The sequence below is a fragment of the Camellia sinensis genome, chromosome 13, assembly GCF_055761805.1.
Source record: "Camellia sinensis isolate YWXY chromosome 13, ASM5576180v1, whole genome shotgun sequence".
NCBI lineage: Eukaryota > Viridiplantae > Streptophyta > Magnoliopsida > Ericales > Theaceae > Camellia > Camellia sinensis.
Genome location: NC_138973.1, coordinates 58,851,752 through 58,873,863, shown reverse-complemented (window position 1 = coordinate 58,873,863; position 22,112 = coordinate 58,851,752). Strand labels below are relative to the sequence as shown.

At 30.8% G+C, this 22,112-nt stretch overlaps 2 protein-coding genes across 23 annotated transcripts; one reads left to right on the top strand and one right to left on the bottom strand.

The window, feature by feature from the left end:
- The first annotated feature begins 4,808 nt into the window (after positions 1–4,808).
- On the top strand, positions 4,809–15,965 carry LOC114318750 (putative glycosyltransferase At5g03795). 21 transcript variants are annotated; one of them, XM_082902303.1, is made up of 10 exons: positions 4,838–5,042; positions 5,911–5,986; positions 6,097–6,212; positions 6,301–6,578; positions 6,679–6,815; positions 7,923–8,271; positions 9,863–10,799; positions 11,043–11,075; positions 11,525–11,625; positions 15,662–15,965. In XM_082902303.1, the coding sequence occupies exons 4-7, from the start codon at positions 6,336–6,338 to the stop codon at positions 10,550–10,552; spliced, it is 1,419 nt and encodes a 472-aa protein (XP_082758429.1). In that variant the 5' UTR covers positions 4,838–5,042; positions 5,911–5,986; positions 6,097–6,212; positions 6,301–6,335; the 3' UTR covers positions 10,553–10,799; positions 11,043–11,075; positions 11,525–11,625; positions 15,662–15,965. The 21 variants fall into 21 exon arrangements, with proteins under 21 accessions (XP_082758417.1, XP_082758414.1, XP_082758416.1 ...); XM_082902300.1 differs by having other exon boundaries at positions 11,516–11,625; XM_082902302.1 differs by lacking the exon at positions 15,662–15,965 and adding an exon at positions 11,762–12,211.
- Positions 15,966–16,226: 261 nt separating this feature from the next.
- On the bottom strand, positions 16,227–18,608 carry LOC114318749 (transcription factor MYB3). 2 transcript variants are annotated; one of them, XM_028265693.2, is made up of 3 exons: positions 18,146–18,608; positions 17,869–17,998; positions 16,227–16,622 (listed from the first exon to the last, which is right to left on the bottom strand). In XM_028265693.2, exons 1-3 carry the CDS (start codon positions 18,282–18,284, stop codon positions 16,310–16,312), a joined length of 582 nt encoding a protein of 193 aa, XP_028121494.2. In that variant the 5' UTR covers positions 18,285–18,608; the 3' UTR covers positions 16,227–16,309. The 2 variants fall into 2 exon arrangements, with proteins under 2 accessions (XP_028121494.2, XP_028121495.2); XM_028265694.2 differs by having other exon boundaries at positions 16,227–16,544; positions 18,146–18,431.
- Between the last annotated feature and the right edge of the window lie 3,504 nt (positions 18,609–22,112).

The following is a 22,112-nucleotide window of genomic DNA, read 5'->3' as shown; positions in this document are numbered from 1 at the left end:
CTCTATATATATATATGCATGTATATTGGTTGTTGTTGCTGCTTATTTAGGTGATCGATTTTGTATTGCATATCGTGATTGAGAAGGTAGAGAAATTTTCTAATTTGAACACAAATAAATTCTTGTGAAAACCAGAATTTCTCTGCAGATAAATTCTTTGGGAAGTCCAAAGAAATTCCTTTGGGAAGTCGAGAGAAATTTTCTATATCAAATTTTTTTGGGATCAATGTTGAGGGGGGCCTTAGACATTATAAAAATATTAGATGTCCCATATATTATAAAATCTTAATACTAAGGACCCTAAAAAAAAATCCCCAATATTTAATATATGAATTGTTTTTGGTTTGGATTTCTTAATTTAATGGATTGATTTAATAATGATATCAAAGTTGTCGCCATATTTGACTTTTGAAAAAATAGAAACTAATTTAATGAAAATAAAAACAACCACCATTACATGATCATTATCCAAACACGTAATAAAAATTAATTTGATACATTTTTTTGATCAATTTTATATAATTTTATCTTTAATGGATATAAATAATTTTTAAGAATTCAAAATTATTTTTTTGACATTCATTTTTGTCAAATTAGTTTATATTTTATCAAATTGACGATTTTATTCTTGAAATTGAGTAATGGTATCTTCAATTGTTCTTATTTAGAATAAGATTCAAATTTTAAAATAAAATATATTATAATTGAAAAATTAAAAATCAAAGTGATACCGAGGCTAAACTATAAGAATCGCTAATATAATTTACTTTTAAAATAAAAATAACAACGACTAATCTATCTATACTATATATTAAGCAGAAGGAGATTTTTAACCCTCAAGGCCTGTGGGAGTTTCAATATATCAATCTTAATTTTCTAATTTCATGATTTAAAAAAAAAATAACCTCAGTATTTATTGATTTTTCCCAACTCACAAACCTTTTTGAATTCTCTCATAGTTATTGCAGCACCCTTTTTAACTACTCCCATACACTATGGTTAGCGATGAGATTGTTAAATTATTTTTATAAAAAATCTAAAAAAAATAATTTGTATATTAAAAAAAATCCAAAACAAATATAAATATTTATATTTATATCTATACTATATATTAAGCAAAAAGGGGTTTTTAACCCCCAAGGCCTGTGGGAGCTTTAATATCCCAATCTAAATTTTCTAAATTTTTTATTTAAAAAAAAATTCAGTATTTATTGATTTAGGCAAAGTCTTCTGATCAGCATTTATTAACTTTTTTCAATCCACATGTCTTTCTACATGCCTGCATTTATTGATTTAGTTAAAATCTCCAGATCAGCGTTTATTAACTTTTTTTAATCTACATGTCTTTCCATTTGCCTGTATTTATTGATTTTGTCAAAATTCTCGATCAACATTTAAAATCTCCTCATTCAAATAATTATAGATACAATTCATGCTTAGCTATTACAGTACCTTTTTTAACTTCTCTCATATATTATGGTTAGTAATAAAATTGTTAAATTATTTTTATAAAAATATTTTAAAAATATAATTTATATATTAAAAAAATTTAAAATAAAATTAAATATTTATAATTATCCCGTGCATAGCGCAGGTGATAAACTAGTTATTAATTAATGTAATGATGGCATTGAATTGCTTGACGTGCTTGTTTTTTCTTCCGTCCTTCTAGATGTTCAATTCACCCGTTCTCTAATAGGCTTTAGTACGCGTTCTCTAATAGGCTTAACTTTGAAAATTTTGACAACTTTTAGGATAAGTTTTTATTTTATTTTATTTTCCAAAAACAAACTAAAATTCACAGGAAACAAATTTCATTATATAAAAAAAAAACTAGTAGTAAAAAAAGATAATTCCAACTAAAGCCTCAATCAGCAATCACTTTATCAAAGGTCATTGAAATAAAGAGAGCTTCTATATTTCATCAGAATCTTTTATCGAAAAAAATTATTTTTACTTGACATGGTAGATTCTATTTTTTCCCAAAATATAAAGAGTCTTATATATACACATAAAATTGCTGAGATAAATAAAATGATGAAATAACTATTATAATAATAATCAGTGTGTTTGATTTTAGTTTTTTTAATTTAAGTTTTTAAAAATTGAGTTTTTTATTTTTCGTATTTTTTATTTTTAGTGAATATTTTTAAAATTTTAAGTAATTTTAATGTAGCTTAATTAGATGTATTTAAATAGTAAAATATTTGTGAAAAATATTTAAAAAAATAATAAATACACAAAAATATGAAAAATATACTAAACTTATATATATATTTTGTATTTTTAGCATTTAGTGAATTTTTTAAAGATTTTTCACAAATATTATACTTTTAAGTGTATTTATGTTAAGTGTGTCTAAAAATTAAAAAAATTACTTAAAATATTAAAAAAATTAAGTGAAAATAAAAAAAAAATACGGAAAGTGAAGAAGTAAAACTTTTTGAAAAATGAATTTTGAAAATTAAAACCAAAAGAGTGAATATTTTTATCAATGCTGCCACATCCCCTAACTGTGACTCCTTAATTCTACCCTCAATGCTAAGATGAAGTGGTCTTATATTCCTCTCTCTCATCTTTAGTCTCATAATTTTATATCATTAAGAATGAAATTGAGGGAATAAAATCAGAGAATGAATTATTTTTGGGGAAATTACATTCACCTCCCCTGAGGTTCTTGGCAAATATAATAACTTCCCTTGCTTTATCTGACAATGTCAAGATTTCCCCTTCTGTCAAATTGTTCCGAACGGTATTAACTTTTTATATATTAAATTACCTTATTATCCTTCCTTTTAAAATATTAAAAAATGTTTTTAGATTGGAGGATAGGTATGGAAAAACAAACAGTGTTTGGAACAATATTTTTGGATTTATTTTTTAAAAATATTAAAAAATATTTAAAAAAATTATTATTATTATTTTAAATATATAATTTTTATTTAAATATTTTTAAATATTTTATTTTATTTTGTAAATATTTTAATTTTAATATTTTAAACTCAAAACACAATTTCACACTCAAATTATAACCAAACAGATAACTCAAAACTTAATTCAAAAATTATTTTTAAACCTTATAACCAAACATATAACTCGACACTTCACACTACTTTCAAAACTCTACACTCAAATCGTAACCAAACGGATAACAAAAAAATTAAAATATTTTAAAATATATTTATAAAATAAAATAAAATATTTAAAATAAAAATTATATATTTCAAATAAAAAATAAATTTTTTATTTTTTTTAATATTTAAAATATTAAAAAAAATACAACACATAGATGTATGAAATATAATGCACATTAAAATAAATAAATAAATATTTAAAATATAAAATATTTAGCCTAAAAAAATTAATTCAAAAAATTTCAAAATTTATAACCAAACAAATTTTTTCTTTTCAAAACTCATGACTCAAAATACAACTCTACACTCAAATCATGATTCTAAAAATAATTTTAAAAAAAAAAAATTTTGAATTTTTTTTTTCCTTTTAAAATAGAGTTTTTGAAAAAGTTTGGTTTTGAGTTTTGAAAAGAGTTTTAAGTTAAGTTTTAAATTTGTGTTTAGTTATGAGTTTTGAAAATAATTTTTAAATTGAGTTTTGAGTAAAACATGTTTCGAAAAAAGATTCCTTTTAGAAACATGTTTGGTTCTCTTTTAGAATCACAATTCCAATTAGAAATTTTCAAAAATCTTTTCAAAACTCATAGAGTCTTAACCAAATACAAAACTCAAACTCAATTCAAAAATTATTTTCAAAACTCATAATCAAACACAAACTTAAAAAAATACAAACTTATGTTAAATATATTTTTTAAATATTAAAAAATTTGAAAAATTTTATTTTTTTATTTTAAATATATAATTTATATTTTAAATATATAGTTTTTATTTTAAATATTTTATAAATATATTTTTAAATATGTTAAATTTTTTGTTATGCGTTTAGTTACGATTTAAGTGTAGAGTTTTGAAAGTAGTGTGGAGTGTCGAATTATGTGTTTGGTTATGAAGTTTGAAAATAATTTTTGAATTGAGTTTTGAATTATGTGTTTGGTTACGATTTGAGTGTGAAGTTGTGTTTTGAGTTTAAAATATTAAAATTAAAAAAATTAAAATATTACAAAATAAAATAAAATATTTAAATAAAAATTATATATTTAAAATAAAAAAATAATTTTTTAAAAACATTTTTTAATATTTTTAAAAAATAAATCCAAAAATACTGTTCCAAACACTGTTTGTGTCTTCCATACTTATCCTCCAATCCAAAAACATTTTTTAATATTTTAAAAGGAAGGGCAATAAGGTAATTTATTATAAAAAAAGTTAACACCGTTTGGAATAATTTGACAGAATGAGAGAATCTTGACATTGTCAGGTAAAACAGAGGAGATTATTGTAATTATTTAAACCACAAGAGAGGTTCCTGTATTTGTCAGAAACCTCAAGGAAGGTAAATGTAATTTACCCATTATTTTTCTATTACTTCACATGAGTCTTAGCCATGTTATTGGATTGGAATTGAGAGGCCTTAATTAAGAGATGTAGTAGGACAATTTTATAAAATTAAAAGGAAAATTTTAAATATACATAAAATTCATATAAAAAATTTGAAAAGAATAATATGACATTATCATTATTATAAATAAATTTATCTTCAACAATATCTTATCTTGAAATGAAAAATTCACAATAAATCACCTTATGTATGAATTTTTATTTTTATTTTTATTTATATATCATTACTCAAAAAAAAAAAAATTCAAATATTCAAATACCAAACAGACATACAATATAAAAATAGGAAATTAAGAACCGTAACCGTCGCTGTCGCGTGCGCCTGTTCTTTCCCTCCATTTCTCAACCCCGCGTCCTCTTCTCTCCCCCTCTCTCTCTCCGACCGGCGTTTCGACTCTTCTCTCCCCGCTCTCTCTCTCTCTCTCAATTTCTCGTTCTTCACTCTCCTCAGATCCAATTCCTCTTTCTCCTCCTTTTCTTCCAGATTTGTCTTTCATTTCTTCACGTAAGGTATGATATCTTTTCCCCTGTTATTTATGCCTTTTATATATGTTTAATTTATCTTGATAGTATTCACCCAAAAAAATTAATCTTGATTATGATTTGATATTTTGTACTGTATGTTCAACTTTGCGTTCCATAATTTGAATTTCATAATTTTATTTATTTATTTTATTTTTGGTTTCGTTGTCATGTCATGTGGTTTTGTTGATTATGTTTGTCTCAATCCATTAAAGTTTGTTCCAGCTGGTTTCCACTGGAAAGAAGACAAATCGAAGGTTGATGATTGATGTAATCAATTATTCTTTTTATAAACCCGAGAATTCGGCTGATTATCTGTTTGGCTTGTGAGAAAAGATGGGAAAATAAAAACGATTTTAATTCCTAAATTGTTTATAAACTTACTCATCCACTTGAATGTGCCAAAAAACACCGTTTATTGTGGGTTTATTTTGTCTTTTTAGTTGTAGAGAGAGACCAATACAACAACTTATTTTTGTTTTTTCTGGAGTAATATTGGCAACTAACCAGGGATCAAGATCATTGGCCAAAATTATTGTGATTTTCACCATAAAAATACACGTGAGCGAAAGACAAAATCTAATGGTTAAGTTTAAAATTAAAATAAAATGGCATTAAAATACTGTATTTTTATTTTAAAATTGCATATCTTAAATTGACTTTGTTTTACTTCAACTTTAAATTTGGACACTTGAATTACCACAACAAAATTATTGCAGAAAGAAAAATAATAGAGGACCCTAATTCATTATTCAAGTAGCCAAAACATGCCTAGTTGCGTAACATGAATCATATGACTTTTTTTTTTTTTTTTTTTTTTTTTTTTTTTTTTTTTGTATTGGGTTATATATTTTAGGTCTTGCCTGGTGTGGAGCAATGAAACATTGGAAAGCATGGGATGGCATTGTTAATTTGTTAGGCTACTAATTGGAGTGAGTTCTTCTAATTTTTTAAGCTTTGTTTCTTTTGGGTAGGTAATGAAGATAAGCTCATGATTATAGCCACTGGGACTTGTTTTATATTGCAATTCTTGATTTGGAAGGTTGGAATTTTCTAGTACAAGCAAGTACTCTGATTGGAGAATGCGAGATGAATAATTTGTTGAAGCAGATCATTATAATCCTGATGTTCAGGATTGATTGGAGAAAACTGCTTTTGGTTGGTTCCATAATTACAATAGCTGGTGTTGTAGTTCAAATTTATACACTTCCTTTTCCACTGACCATATGGATCCTCTCTCCACCAGAAACCCGTCTGGTATACAAATCCTTGAATACTAACATGCATTTGAGCAAAGAGACTCCCTTGGCGAGGTTTGAAGAGTTTGAAAACCATCCAGCTGATCCTGGTGGTTCCATGAATACTTCTACAAACTTAAATCAGTCGGCATCAATTGTGAAAGATGAAGCTAAAGCCACTCGGCAGAGAGCTCGCTTAGAGAGAAGGCGAATGAGGATTATGAAGCAAAAGAATCCTTCTCCTCCTCCTCCTCCCCCTCATAGACCCTTGCCCCTTCACTTGTTGGTAAGATTGCCGAGGTTCTAATTGTATTACAGGAAACTCTTACCTAGTGAATTATTTATTTTTTATTTTTTGGTGTTGAATTTCATTTTTAACTTTGTAGAGACATATACGGTCATTGACATCTGATGAGGTGCTTGTGTATGCTAAGAAAGAGATGGAGAACATCTCATCTGTCCTCAACGATCCAGATCCAGATCTCTACGCCCCTTTATTCCGAAATGTTTCTATTTTTGACAGGTATATATCATTTGCTCTTGTATGGTTTATTGTTTATATGGTTACTATGTTGACTTAGAATTGTGATTCATAGTGGTTGTTCTTTATGACAAATTAATTGGCTAACTTAAGAAGTACGGACACTTTTAAAAAGGTATCGTGTCCGTGTTGGACACCAACACTTGTCGGACACTTTCCCGACATCTATCCGACACTCATCCAAACATGTCCTATTTTTTTAAAAAGAATTTAGACTCGGACACTCTTTGGATACTTGGAGGACAAACATGTCCATTGATGAGACAAACAAAACTAATTATAAGTTTAAACAAAATAACTTAGAATAGATGATAAAAGAAAAATAATGTCAAATTATAAAAATCAGTGTTATATTACATTTATTTATTGTTTTAGAATGATATATTCATATATATGACATATAATAAATATATAAACTTTTATATTTTGTGTGTGTCCCCAGGTCTAAAAAGGTGCCGTGTCGTGTCACTTGTCTCTATCTGTCTTTCATAGTGGCTAACCATGTATATATTTGTTGTTGGAGACAAGCTTGGACAATTAATAAAGTAAGTACTTGCCTGAAATGTAAATTGTAACGTTTATATAATGTTCTGGAGGCGAGTGGAGATTTGGATGCATAATTGGGATGTTTAAATTGTTATCCTAGTCCCGCAATTAAAATTACTGCTTGAAAAATGGAAGGAACTCTTAAGGCTCGACATTCAATATACCATTACTTATATGCTAATTTTGCCTCTTCATAATTATGAAAGGCATATTTAATTTTTGTTTCTTTTTGACAGACATTAACAGAATATCTGTTGAAGTTGAAGGACATTATTTGATCTTTTACAAGTTCATTGAGCTTACTTATTATAAAGATTTTACAGAGTTGGGAAAGAAAAAAAATGGGATTATGTTGTCCAATAGATTCTTTTATTAAGCAGCACCGATAGTCTGGGTTGGCCAAAAAAAAAAAAAAAGGTGATATTAAATTTAGCTCATTTTATCTAAAAACTTTAAACACCTACTGACTACATACATGCAATCATAGACACCAGATATAGCGTAATTATTATGTTTGAAATTATAAATATTACTAAATTCCAGGAGCTATGAGCTGATGGAAGTCATACTCAAAGTTTACATTTACAAAGATGGAGCGAAACCTATTTTCCATGAACCCCATCTCCAAGGAATTTATTCATCTGAAGGATGGTTTATGAAGTTAATGGAGGAAAACAAGCAATTCGTCACCAGGGACCCTGAAAAGGCTCACTTATTCTATCTGCCATACAGTGCACGCCAGCTGCAGATGGCTCTTTATGTGCCTGGCTCACATAATATAAGACGACTATCAATCTTCCTGAGGGATCATGTGAACATGCTTGCTGCAACGTACCCTTTTTGGAACAGGACTCATGGATCAGATCATTTCCTAGTTGCTTGCCACGATTGGGTGGGTAGTTTGATTTTCGTAATGCTTCAGTTGTGCACCTCCTATCATTTCAAATGCTTAGACATTACTGATTTAATTGTGCATTTCCTATCCTTTTAAAATCCTAGGTGTGACCAATTTGATTTTATTAACATGGATTACTGTTGACAGTTGAGGGGAGTAATTTTCTTTAATTCATGGTTGCATTAGTTACAGGGTTGAATATGCTTGTTAAATTTTTGGAAAGCAATACTTTGATACAGTTGTTAGTTTTACTCCAAGGGCCATGGGATTGGATTAGTAATCCCATGGGTCCTACATAAATTGTATTGGTTAGGAACAAAAGGCTTAGGACTAATAGTCCCTTGGGATTATTAATACTGTGGGATTGTGATTCTAATCCCATAGGATTGGAGAATTGGAGGGGAAAAGACAATTTTGCCCTCCATTTTACAAAGATAACAAAGTTATATTTTATATAGAAGGACTTTTACGTAATTTTATATTTTTAGTCCCTACCAACTAATATCACCACACTAGTACACAAACAAAAACAATTTTTATTAATCCCCTCACTAACAATCCTCACACTAACAATTCCATCCAATCTAACTCTAAAAACAAACGGGCAACAGATTTGCTCTAATGCTTTTTGAAACTTAAAAAATCAAATTTGCTCAAAACTGATCAGAGAGTAGTCAATGAAACCAGTGAATATGATGCTGATGACCAGCAATCAAGTCAGTGTGTGGAATTCATTGTTATGATATAGAACGACAAAAGTGATGCCTACTTAATAATCCCATCCAACCTAACTCTAAAAACAAACAGGCAACAGATTTGCTCTAATGCTTTTTAAAACTTAAAAAATCAAATTTGCTCAAAATTGATCAGAGAGTAGTCAACAAAACCAGTGAATATGATGCTGATGACCAGCAATCAAGTCAGTGTGTGGAATTCATTGTTACAATATAGAACGACAAAAGTGATGCCTATTTAACATATTGGAACATGAGATAAGAAGAAAATTTAGTTGAAGAATACCTTAGAGGATTACCTAGATTTGTGGCATGTATAAATTGGGTTTTTATTGAAGGAGCTGACTTCTTTAATTGGTCAGTCTATGGCTGTACTAGGCTTTGCTTTTTCCAAAGTTACCAGCCATCTCAAATATTCACCTAGTGAACTGTCAGTCCATTTGGGATTAAAACTAAGGTAGTGTTTAGTTCATTGAAATGAATTGAAATTAAATAATTATTCCATCAAAATATTCATTCTCATGTTTGGTTAGACTGAAAAAATAATGACAAATACATTACAAATGGAATCATCCGTCACCATTTTAACGGAATGGTCATCCATAAGAAAGACTAAGGAATCATCATTCCATTCCATTCCCTCTGATTCCAATGAACCAAATAGAGCATAAGAGTAACGACTAAGAATTGCAGTCCATATGTGCATGAGACACAGAGAGAGAGAGAGAGAGAGATTTAAATCAATCCCATATTGGATTTTCGGCTTGTTCCTTTCTATTCTCATTGAATTTCAGTTTGTTCAGCTCCCATTCCCAGTTACCTAACTTTCATCTCTTCTATCTCACATTTTTTAGGGCTCTTATACACTGACAGAGCATGAGGAGTTAACACAAAACACTATAAAAGTTCTCTGCAATGCCGATGTGTCTGAAGGAATCTTCAAAGCTGGAAAGGATGTTTCGCTGCCAGAAACCACCATAAGGAATCCGAAAAGACCTCTTAGAGGTCTCGGAGGGAAACGAGTGTCACAGCGCCCACTTCTTGCCTTTTTTGCTGGAAACATGCATGGTAGGGTCCGTCCAACGCTTCTCAAGTATTGGGGTGACAAAGATGATGATATGAGGATTTATGGGCCTCTACCCAATAAAGTCTCTCGAAATATGTCCTATGTTGAACACATGAAATCGAGCAAATATTGCCTCTGTCCAATGGGTTATGAAGTGAACAGCCCCAGGATTGTTGAGGCAATATATTATGAGTGTGTTCCAGTGATAATTGCTGATAATTTTGTCCCTCCATTAAATGATGTTTTAGATTGGAGTGCTTTTTCTGTGATTGTGGACGAGAAGGATATTCCCAAACTTAAGGAGATTTTATCGGCTATTCCTTTGAGACGATATCTTAAGATGCAAATTAATGTGAAAATGCTGCAGAAGCACTTCCGTTGGAATGCAAGACCAATCAGATTCGATATGTTCCACATGATTTTGCATTCGATTTGGCATTCCAGGCTAAACCAGATTCAAATAACGCAGTCATTGTGAACTTTGGGAATTCCATTTTGTGGGTTTTAACTTCTAGTCCTTTAGATGATTTTGAATGTCAGCCAAATAGAGTATGACTTGCATTGGCAACACCTATTCCATGAATTGAGAGGCCTACCTTGTCGTGGTTATGGAATATGGGACACCATCTGTGGGTTTTCGGGCTTTGGAGATCAAATTGCGCTGAACTGAGACAGGGTTGAATGTCTGATGATTCGTGACAGCCACAATGAGGAATGTGATGCAGGTATTCCTAAATTGCTGGTTTTAATTTCCATTTATTTATTTATTTTTGTAATTGCTTACCGTTGTCACCGTCAACACAATTTATTACTATATGCCCTAATATATATAAAAAATAAAAAATAAAAAATAAAAAAAAAGAAGAAAAGAAAAAGAAAAAAGAAAAAAGAGTAGGGAGTCTAGTATTCAACTTGACATTGAAATGACAATGAAAGAAATGTTGACAAAAAGTGTCTTGTTTTTTCAGGGGCTCCACTCCAGTCATGTTCCTCAAATGCAGGTATGACAAGAAGGTTCAGTATTTTGATTTTAGAACATGTTAGATGCAAAGAAGGCCACACTGTTTATGAAATCAAGTTATTTTGTATCATTATAGGATGTACAGAGAGACTGTGTAAAAAAAGAAAAGAAAAAGAAAAAGAAGCAAGTTTATATGTACCAAATTATATTTTCACGGCTGCTTGTAAAAGGCATAGGCAGCATTTACTTAGACACCAACAAAACCAAAAAAGTGGGGAAAAAAAGAGGCAGGAAAGAAAGAGAGAAAGAGAGAGAGAAAGAAGGAAAATACACTTGATTTCGGTCCTTTTTCAACAATGTAAACTTTCTTTTATTTATAAAATGATTTGGAGAACCAGATTGTAATCTCATTGTTGGTATATATGTATTTTAATTTGAGTTTTTGACTTGCCTTGTGAACGGTTTTTCCGACTCATACAGCCTATGCAGGAATATTCTTTTCAAAGAATTTTACTCTTGCTTTTTGTGATGGCCATGTCCATTAACTCAAGACAAGCTCTGGATGTAAGTTCGCTAGCACACCATTTCAGGTAATCCTCCGTATGCTGATGCTCTTTTTTGGTTGTTTAGAATTACTCTAGTTTGCCATGATGGCACAAAAAATAAAAAATAAAACAAAATAAAAATTAATTTTAAATATTTTTTGTATTTTTGTTGGGTCCCTAGGGGGGGTCTGGCCTGTGAATCAAGTGGCCCAAGGTCAGTCAAATCTTGTTCAGAATTTATTAATCCACACAACAACCAGTGGATTAATGGTTGGTACCTACAAGGACAAATCAAAGCTACTGCTTTAGCCTTTATTTTTAGGACTATTTTGGAGAGATGATTATAATCAGCTTTTTGATTAAAAACTGTTTATAAACAGTTTTTTTATGAAAGAGGAAGTGAATTATAATCTAGAAAGTGGATTATCACCCACTTCCCAAAGGGCCTTAGTCCCACTTTGGTGTTCATTTGGTTGGGACTCTCAAGCACTCAACAGTTGCTGCTCTGTAATTCTCTACAACATTATTCTCTTTTGACTTCTGGGTAGTTTCTTGTTGACCTGGGAATATTCATTGCCAAACTGTAAGTCAATTTAGTTGTCTTAAATGAGTAATTATTTGTTAAAGGTTATATTTGGATTTTAAATTTGGAAAGTGAAAATATGTAAAAAGAAAGAGGATTTTTTTTTTAAGGTCTCTGGTATTAAGATTTTATAGTGCAAAGGACACCAAATATTTCCATAATGTCTAAGGTCCCTCAATTTGATCTAGAGAAATTTCATCCAGAGAATTTCTCTGGACTTCCCAGAGAAATTTCTCTCCAGAGAAATTCCCATCCAGAGAAATTTCATCCAGAGAAATTTCTTCCCAGAATTTCTCTGGACCTCTGAATGTGAACATGGTAAGAATGCAAGCATCAAACAACACTGACTTGCTTCTATTTCCCCTAACAGCAACATGTTTAACTATTGTATCAACATCAAGGATACTTCTACAGGCATGTTTGTGCGCTTCATCCCATCATGTTTTCTCTTTTCAACATCATTTCTTGAGGCAAAGTATATCCATGCATGATTTGCAGCTGGAGAAATATTTTTCAACAGGGAACATTGATATTGTTTTGTGGAAGTTTGAGACCACCAAATACTACTGCATTGTCATTGATGCTCCTGGCCATCGTGATTTCATCAACTCCACCATTGGTAGTTTTGAAGTCGGTATTTCAAAGGATGGTCCGACGTCTGAGCAACATGCTTTGCTTGCCTTCACTCTTGGTGTTAAGCAAATTATGAGAATTTCTCTGGCCTTTTCCAGAAAAATTCTCTCCAGAGAAATTCCTGAATTTCTCTGAATGAGAATTTCTCTAAAGAGAATAAGAGATGAAATCGAACTGCTTGAAGATTAGTGAGATGGCGTAGAGATCAAGTAGAGAGAGAGAGAGAGAGAGAGAGAGAGAGAGAGATGAACTTGAGCTGTGAGGAACTCATATTCATCTTCTCTGTATATTGGATGAGTCACATTATCTAAAACCCAATCTCCTTTGAAGAGGGGTTCAAACCAGAGAAAATTAGTGAAAAATAAGTGAAAAATAATTTTCATCCACAACATACTATGCTAATTGATGATAAGTACCAAGTTAAACCACATCTATTCCCCTTTTCAAGCACAGTATTGTATCTTCATCATCTCAGAGAAATTCCCAGACAAACATTTCCAGAGATTCTCTCACCCAAAAAATTTCTCTGGACTCCACAACCCAGAGAAAATTCCCAGACAAATATTTCAAGAGAAATTCTCTCAACCCAAAGAATTTCTCTGAACTCTACAACTCAGAGAAAATCCCAGACAAACCTTTCCATATTGCTAGCACTTGTATTTGAACCCACACACTTTGCTGAGCCTGATCCATCTTATTGATCACCACCTCATCTTCACATATTCATCATATATACACAATTATATATATATATATATTATTCCTGTAATTCATCAATCTTAAAGACCATTTTTGTGAAATTGATTCAATTTTCGGTGTTATGCTCCAACTTTGCTTCGAAATTTTTGCAAATTTCGTCCAGGTGAGGGACAATTTCTATACTTACATACATATATATAGGTATATAAGTTGGAAGGTCGGCGAAGACGGTGCTGATTGGTGAGCTGGTATGGTGTCGGTGTGAGCCAACAGCGACTTGGGTTTCGGTGTTGGTGTGTTCGGAGTTGCTGCGATGGGCGGTGTGCAAACGATGGTGATCCTCGGCAGCGGTGGGAGATAGACGAAGCACTGGTTTGATGTAGGAGAGAGAGAGAGAGAGAGAGAGAGAGAGAGAGAGAGAGAGAGAGTCAAATTTCTCTGATATATGTTTAGGGACCTTAGACATAAAAAAATAATTTTATGGATCTCTTCCATTACTAAAAATGGGAGAGGAACCTTAGACTAATTTTCCCAAAAAGAAAATGAAAATTAAACTTTTTTATTTTACGATAAATCTTATTGGAAATCTATTAACCCATTTGGTCATACTTATAATGAATTTCAAGAATCTTTTTAAATGTTAACAATTTTTAATAGTTCTTTTCACCCTACATTTAAATGGTGTGTACATTAAATTTACTGTAAACATGAAAGTTTCTTCTTATTGTATTTTATTTTTGTCTTTTTTTTTTTTTGGTGAGGATTTATTGAATAAGCTTCCCTTCGTATTTTCATCTCTGTGTAATGAATCACATGATTACATATTAGTTAAATAGGTCAGTGTCGGCTAGATGAAGGAAGGAGTGATTAAAGACCATTCAAATAGCTTTTGGTTCAAGTTGAGCTCCAAGAAATTGAACCCACATCTTACATGATTAAAAAAATTTCACAGAAAATTGTTCTGACTGTAGTGTGACAACATTGCATTTATTTTGTTAATTGGCACGTTTGGTGTTTCTTTATCTTTTTTTAAGTTGAAAGTTAACAATTTGAAAGTAGACTCCCTCCCCAATTTCTAGATTAATCTGTTTGTTTTTTTCAGTTTACTAGTACTTTTACCTTGTAAGCTAGCTATAAGCAGATGTTCCTAAAATTCCAGAAAAAATAAAGTTATAAATAACTTTAATAAACTGCACCAATCAAGTATAATATGTGGACTTCATTTAAAATTTCAGAACAATGCCAACACAACACAGAAAGCATAAAACCCCGGAAAAACTATTCAGCAAGTCAACCAGCATTGATGTATGGCTTACATCAAATTATTAAATAACGGGACTCACAGAACAATGAAAGGGGAAATAACAATCCAGTCGTGTCAGAAAAACACAATTACAAAATCATGAAAAAATGTGTATAAAAATGCTATTATTAGGTTTTGTAATTAGCAATTTCGCTTGACAAAATTCTTTTCAATTATAATTTTTTTTGATCTTTTATTTTAGTAAAGTTAAAAAAAATTTAAATGCGAATCTAACCCGAATTGTGCCTATGTAGAAGAGTTTGTGATTTTAATCATTTCATGTTTGCTACTTCGCTGACTGAGTACGGTCAGCTCGCGAGGGTCCAGGGGGAAACACCCCATGGCAGGTCCAAAGCAGTGCCCAGGTGGGGTTGAGGGGTAGCACCCTCGAAACAAAAAGTAAAAATTTTGACCACTCGAGCAATCATTTGTGCACTCGAGCGAAGAAAATGATCATCTAGTATTTTTGCAAAACGTTTGAACTTCTGGGAAGAAAGTTTTACCACGTGAGCGGTGAAAGTTGCGCTCGAGCGATCAGCCTATATGTTTCGCACCGCCTTTAGTCACACTGTTTGAGCGGTGAAATGTGTGCTCGAGTGGTTTGCGAAATCCTAGTTTCTACAAAGTGTGCTGTTCGCTGTTTTTAAGGTTTGAACTTTTCAAAAAGGAAGAAAAAACAAAGTATTTTATATTGGAAGATACTTCATGAGTGTTTTTTTGATGATTTAAAAGTAATCAATGGATACATGAACTTTATATTAACATCATCAAGAGGTTTGTTTATTTAGTTTTATTCATAAAAGAGAGAGTTGTTCTTTGGTGGATTTCGGGGAACTTGGGCTTAAAGTTTTGGTGGATTCCAGAGTGGCTTATCGTCGTAGATTCAACATCAGTGTTGTGGATTCAACGTTAGACAAGACAATTTCGAGATGAAGACGGTGGTGGAAGAAACACATTGGGGTCAGTTCAATTCGAGCGTGGATTCATTAGGTAATTGAGAGTATACTTGTGTAATTCTTTTTTGTCTTTTTAGTGGATTATTTTGTGACTTTGACTCGTGATTTTTTTTTTATTACAATTGGAGACGCTCCGATTGTGATTTTTTCACGTTAAATCGTTATGTCGATTTATATTGAGATAATTATTTATTGTTTAAAAATTAAAACATGATCTCGAGAATTTTTAGATTTTTAACTATACTTTTTCATTGATTTGTAAGAACTTTTCTCCTGCTCCACTGACAGGTAATCCCCCCCAAAATGAATCACATCCATTCATTGCTTTTTCTAGATTAACATTCAGGATACCCGCTTTTCACGACATTATTCTCGTTCAAGTCTATAGAAATTTTGTGGGTCTGTTTTAGGCCTTCTCTTTTTGGCATTGCATAGTCCATTCAACAGTCCCACCTTCATTTGAGACCAAATCAACAAGAAAAGCAATTTATTCAAAATTCCAAGAGAAAATCACACCAACTTCACACACACATTATTACATTTTTAACAAAGATCTTACCATTTATCGGTAAGTCCCTGATCATCATCGAGTTCAAGAAATTTATTAACCCAATCTAACCCGTAGGTACCTCCGGTAGAGAAATCGAAGAATTCATTCACATCAAGCATAAACTCTCCGTCTCCACTTCCTTTGGTGCCTTCTCTTTTGACGTCAGAGTCTGCAGTTTTCTCAGGCGTGCTTTCTTGTTCCGGCGAAGTTGTCGTCATTTTTCCCTTCTGATTTATTTTCCTGCTCAAATGAGAATTCCAATAGTTCTTAATCTCATTATCGGTTCGTCCAGGAAGTCTCCCAGCAATCAAGGACCACCTAAACGAACACAAATTAATGTCAACTTTAATCACGCTTAGAACACCTCCGCCAAATATTTTAAATTTGATATGACATTCCAACTAGGCATCAAACATGAACTCCACCCGGTATGCCAAAAGTGTTGGAGTATGGGTAAAGGTAGAGTTCTACATCAGATCAAAAGTAAAAGAGATGTGTCTTCATATACATTAGATGGCCTCTCCACTTATAGATTTAAGTTTTCAAGTGGTTATGTATTCTAAATAATATATGTTGGGCTTTGATATGATATTTGTGGACTCTGGAGTTTCTCCATAACGAATTAGGTCGGTGTTGTTGTGTGTTTGTAGACTCTCTAATTCATTGGCCAATGGTACAAATGGTAGTTTTCGTTGTTAGAGAGTTCAAATTTTAAAAATAATATAATAATAGATTTGACATATCAGGTGGAGAGCTTCCACATGACATACCAAATTAGGCCTTATTTGTCATAATTTAAAAAAGTCATAAACTCACTATTCTATTTAAGTCACATCATCTTATTTAAGTCATATCACTTCTCTACCACATCACTTCAAACCTAGCACATACTCAACCCATATTTCATAAGAAGTTTAAAAGTACATTTATTTAGATCATCCCAAACAACTTCTTAGTTTTCTTTATTTTAAGGAAGAGAAAAATTGAGAAGTTAAAAAAATAATTACAAACTCATGATTTAGGATTCGTTTGGGAACATGCTTTTTTAGTAACTTTTTAACTTTTTGGCTAAAATGTAATGTAAAAAAAATAGTATGTTTGGGATGACTTTTTGACTTTTTACGAAAAGATGTGCAAAAAGTAGAGAGAATGAAATCTTTGACTTTTTAATTTAGGTTGTTAGTTTTTTAATTTTTTTAAGTAACTTTTTGACTTTTTGACTAAAAAAATCATTTGTCAAACGAGGTCTTAGTGCATAAATTATTTGTACTTTCACAAGATTGAAATTATTTTTTACTTTCCACTTTTGTGTATGTGGATATTTCTCCTTATTTTAACAATGCTGGTATAGGACTACAGCTTCTTTTATAATCAAACTCAAATTGACTGCTTTATAGTGTTCACAAGTGACTATAATCTTTTTTTTTGGACCGAAGTTACTATAATTACTTGCTATTAGAGTTGACTTTTAATTATCTGTCAATATGTACTGAGATTTTGAATTTTTGATAATCGGTTGATACATTACCTGATATCATTATTTAAAATCATAATTACTACTAACCTGTTCCCTAATAGCTTATGAAGCCTAAGTATCAAGTCCTCTTCTTCATCAGTAATGTTGCCTCGCTTGATATTCGGTCTAAGATAATTCAACCATCTCAATCTACAACTCTTCCCGCATCGGTTCAAACCTACAAGATCAATATAAAAAACCCATCAATCCTAAGGAGATCAAAATAAGCAAAATGTGTAGCCCATGAATTGGGTTATGAGAAATGATAAAATTTTCTGCTCATTTTTCTGTATTTTAATTCTGTGCATGTAGTACTGTCGATAACCTGACTTGGTAGCGATAGTCTTCCACTTCTTTGCTCCATGAACTTCAACATACTGAGCCAGCTTTCTATCCTCCTCAGATGTCCATGCTCCTTTATTGTAAACTTTTTTAGCCAGTCCCTCACTGCTCTTCGGAGCCATATCAGAGAGAGAGAGAGAGAGAGAGAGTAATGGGGAAGTGAGGGAGTGAAGAGAGGCTTAAAAATGAAGGAACGGTGAGTGAAGGGAGGGGGTGTTTGTCAGTTAGGGGGTGGAATGTGACAGTCAATTGTTCTATCTACCTTTCCTTTTGGGAAAAGAGAAAATGAAGAGTGAAAATCAACCCCAGCTACCAGTTATAGAGATTGTGTGCAAGAAAGGGAAGTGGAATAGAACGTATGTTGTGTGTACTCATTGAAAAAAAGAGGTTGGTTATATGTCATTAATAATTTAAATCACTGAATCAACTTGGATCTAAAAGAACATGTGTTTCAATTTGGTAGAAATTGATTTCCAAAAGTATGATTTATATTAGTAGTTTTTTAGTCAACGTGCAATTTTTTTCCTTTTTGCTTCCGAACCAATCCCTTTTCATAGAAAAAGTTTAAAAATACACGGCACTAGATATAGAATAAATCCATAGTCTAAGGCCTAGTTTGGGAACACTAAATAAGTGTATTTTTTGACTTTTTTATGAAATATGGGTTGGATTTGGGTTGAGTTTGAAGTGATGTGTTAGAGAGGTGATGTGACTTAAATAAGATGATGTGACTTAAATAGAATAGTGACTTTTTGACTTTTTGTCTTTTTTCAATCATGCCAAACTTGACCTAAATATAGCCTGTAGAATTATTGCTTGAAAATTTAACCAAAAAATTAAGTGCATGAATCATATTTATTTAAAAAGTGATCTACATCACACCAAGTTTAAGGGTTAGGTGTCCTAAAAAAATGCACTTTTTGTCTTTTTACGAAAAGATGTGCAGAAAAGTAGAGATGTGATGTGATGGAAAAAAGATAAAAAGATAAAAAGATGAATTATATAGGTTATGCCAAACCAACCCTAAGTTTGCACTAAACATCTTGGTTTATTTTTGAGAGATAAATTTTCAAAAAAAATCTTAGAAAAAGAGTTTAGAAATTTTTTTAGTTTGTTTGATTGTATATTTTGGAAATAATTTTGAAGTACGAGAGTTTGAGATGATATGATATTTTGTTATAGTTGAACAGGTGTATAAGAGAAAAAGTGATTGAGAATAAAAAATGAGAGAGAAAAAATGATTGATTGATTGATGTGTAGGATAAAAAAAGTAATTAATTTCCAATCAAACAAAATTTTAAATTTTCTTTTAAAAAATTATATTTTAAGAGTTAAACCAGACAAGATCTTCATTTCCTAGTTTCTTTTCAAACTATTTTTTAAAACTTCCCAACTTTTTCCCTCTCATAAAGCTGTTAAAAAATAACACTTCAAGTACACAGTTGTTACCACCAAAAAAGAAAACAACCACACACTCATGGGTTTCATGCGAGTATTCTCAATGTTTTTTTTTTTAATTTTTTTTTTGTGTTATTTAATTTTTTGAACATCTTTTCTTTTTCTTTTTTCTTTAAAATAACTTTTAGGTATTAATTAATTGGGCAAATTACATATACACCCCTCGAGGTTTGGCTAAATTACAGATACCCCCTGAGGTTTCGGAAATTACATCCCGCCCCCTGAGGTTTGTATTTTCATAACAATTTGCCCCCTAAGGTTTATATTTCATAACAAATTACCCCCTAATTTCTTATGCAAATATAGCATTCAGGGGGAATTCGTAATTTCTCAAACCTCAGGGGGGCATCCGTAATTTAGCCAAACCTCGAGGGGTGTATATGTAATTTGCCCTAATTAATTTATTGGGAGATGATAACACCGACATTGCGGAGTGCCTCAGTTTCTTGTTGTTTTGACTCTGAATAATAAAAAATAGCATTTCTTTGACCCATTATGTCTACCCATGAAAGACAAATCATGAGAGAAGGGACTCGCAATGTCATTTTTAAAAAGTTCCTTTGTATCGTGTTGTTACTTTTGGAGGACTTCTTTTCTTCTTATTATTATTAATCATTATTATTTTTTTGAGGTGTGTAATTCTGACAGAACAGCATCACTCTAATTTCTCTAAATCCCATTTACATGGGATGTGAAAAAAGAAAATAAAAAAAAATAAAAAAATGACATGAGTATTTCCGATGTATATATTATTTAAATTGAAAATTCTCTTTCTCATAACAATAATAGCAGGAATTGCTTAAATCATAAATTCATGATTTGTAATGTAGGTATTGAATGAAAGTAAATAACCGATAATAATAAATGCACATGCAACGAATATCATTTTGTTTATAAATTTTTTATTTATATAATATTAACTTTATTAGGATTAAAATAGTTATAAAAAGATAAAATAAATTTTTTAGCTTTAAGTTAAAAAATATCATATTCAAAGCATAATTATTTAATTATTTAGAGGAAAAATCTTACTACTTAAAAGGAGAATATTAACCATATCCTTCAAGGGAAGGTGGTTAAGGTTGGAAAATAAGGTAGCAAAGGTTGAAAATTGTGTATAGTAATACATAAAAGTGTAAAAATATGAAAATATATAATTCTTTCACTTAATATTTTTTTTCCTTATCTACTTTTATAATATGAGAAATGCCTAGAATAATTTTTTAAACAAAATGCTACCAATCTAGTCAAGGTAATTTTGACTTTTGCCAAATTGATGCACAAAACTTAACTATTGAGGAACGACTTACAAGCATGTTTAATCTTGTGAAAATTTCTCCAAAATAACATGAAAATGGCCTCCTAGTTCACATGATTGACCACCTAGAGTTACTTCATAAGTTCTTATTAAGGTTAATGTGCATGTAACCAGGAATTAGAAAATCTAAAAAAGAAATTCAAAACTAGTATGAAACGAGAGTGGAATTAAAGATGAACCTGCTGTCACACATGATCATGATTTAAAAAAACATTAAAAGATGTTAAATATACTCTGTTAGAATCAGAAAACATTACAAGATGTTAAATATACTCTATTATGGGAAGTATGATAAATTATTTTTTCTTAGCACCTGAATCGTACCATAAAATTTAGATAGAGAATATACAGTGAGAATTTTTAGTAAAACAAACATTTAAAGGATAATTTGTAGAGATTTTGTTAAGAAAAGAAGATGTATGAAATTTTAGAGGGGCAAAATAAAAAACTAAAAATCTAAATTTCAGACTTATGAATGGGGACAACTTCCCCTCTTGAATCCCCCAAAATAAAAAAGTTCAAGCTTAGCTTCCGCAAGTGGGTCATGAACATAATCTTTAAATTGTTTTTTTAAATACTAATAGAAGTGGGTTGACTTTTTGATTTTTTAATTTTTTTTTTACTATTTTAGCCTGGACTAAAAAACTTGATTTGGGAAGGACTTTTTGACTTTTTAGCTTTTTTGACTTTTTTTGTGAGAAAAGAGTGTAATGATTATGGGTTAGATGTAATGTTTTGTTTTTTGTGACTAAAATAACATATTTTGTCTTTTGTGGCTAAAATAGCCAAAAAAGCCCAATTTAGCTCTTCCCAAATGGAGCCATAATAGAACAGTTCAAATCTCCAAAATTTGAAAAAGAAAAAGAAAAAGAAAAAAGAAGTGATTTACTTATATTGTGTTTGGTTGAGGGATTTGAGAATGAATTCAAAAAGAGAAATGAAAAAAGTAGGTGAAATGTAAATAAAATATACCTACATTTCACCTAATTTCATACATATTTTTTCTTTTTTATTTTAAATCTCTGTTTAAATCCTCAAATCAAATACAACGTTAAAGATGATTTTATTTTATAACATGTGAGAACACTCCAAAAAATGAAAAAAAAAAAAATTAAAAAAAATTGAGCAATACTTAGGCCTCGTTTGGGGACTTACTTTTTTAGCCAATTAGCCA

What these genes read in the sequence shown, in the direction of transcription:
- LOC114318750 (XM_082902291.1), top strand. Translation starts at nt 6,144, where the DNA reads ATGAATAATTTGTTGAAGCAGATCATTATAATCCTGATGTTCAGGATT. An exon ending in CCTTGCCCCTTCACTTGTTG is followed by an intron (nt 6,579 to 6,678) that starts GTAAGATTGCCG and finishes TTAACTTTGTAG; the next exon opens with AGACATATACGGTCATTGAC. An exon ending in AATGTTTCTATTTTTGACAG is followed by an intron (nt 6,816 to 7,922) that starts GTATATATCATT and finishes ACTAAATTCCAG; the next exon opens with GAGCTATGAGCTGATGGAAG.
- LOC114318749 (XM_028265693.2), bottom strand. Translation starts at nt 18,284, where the DNA reads ATGGCTCCGAAGAGCAGTGAGGGACTGGCTAAAAAAGTTTACAATAAA. An exon ending in GACTATCGCTACCAAGTCAG is followed by an intron (nt 17,999 to 18,145) that starts GTTATCGACAGT and finishes TTGATCTTGTAG; the next exon opens with GTTTGAACCGATGCGGGAAG. An exon ending in CATAAGCTATTAGGGAACAG is followed by an intron (nt 16,623 to 17,868) that starts GTTAGTAGTAAT and finishes GTGTTCGTTTAG; the next exon opens with GTGGTCCTTGATTGCTGGGA.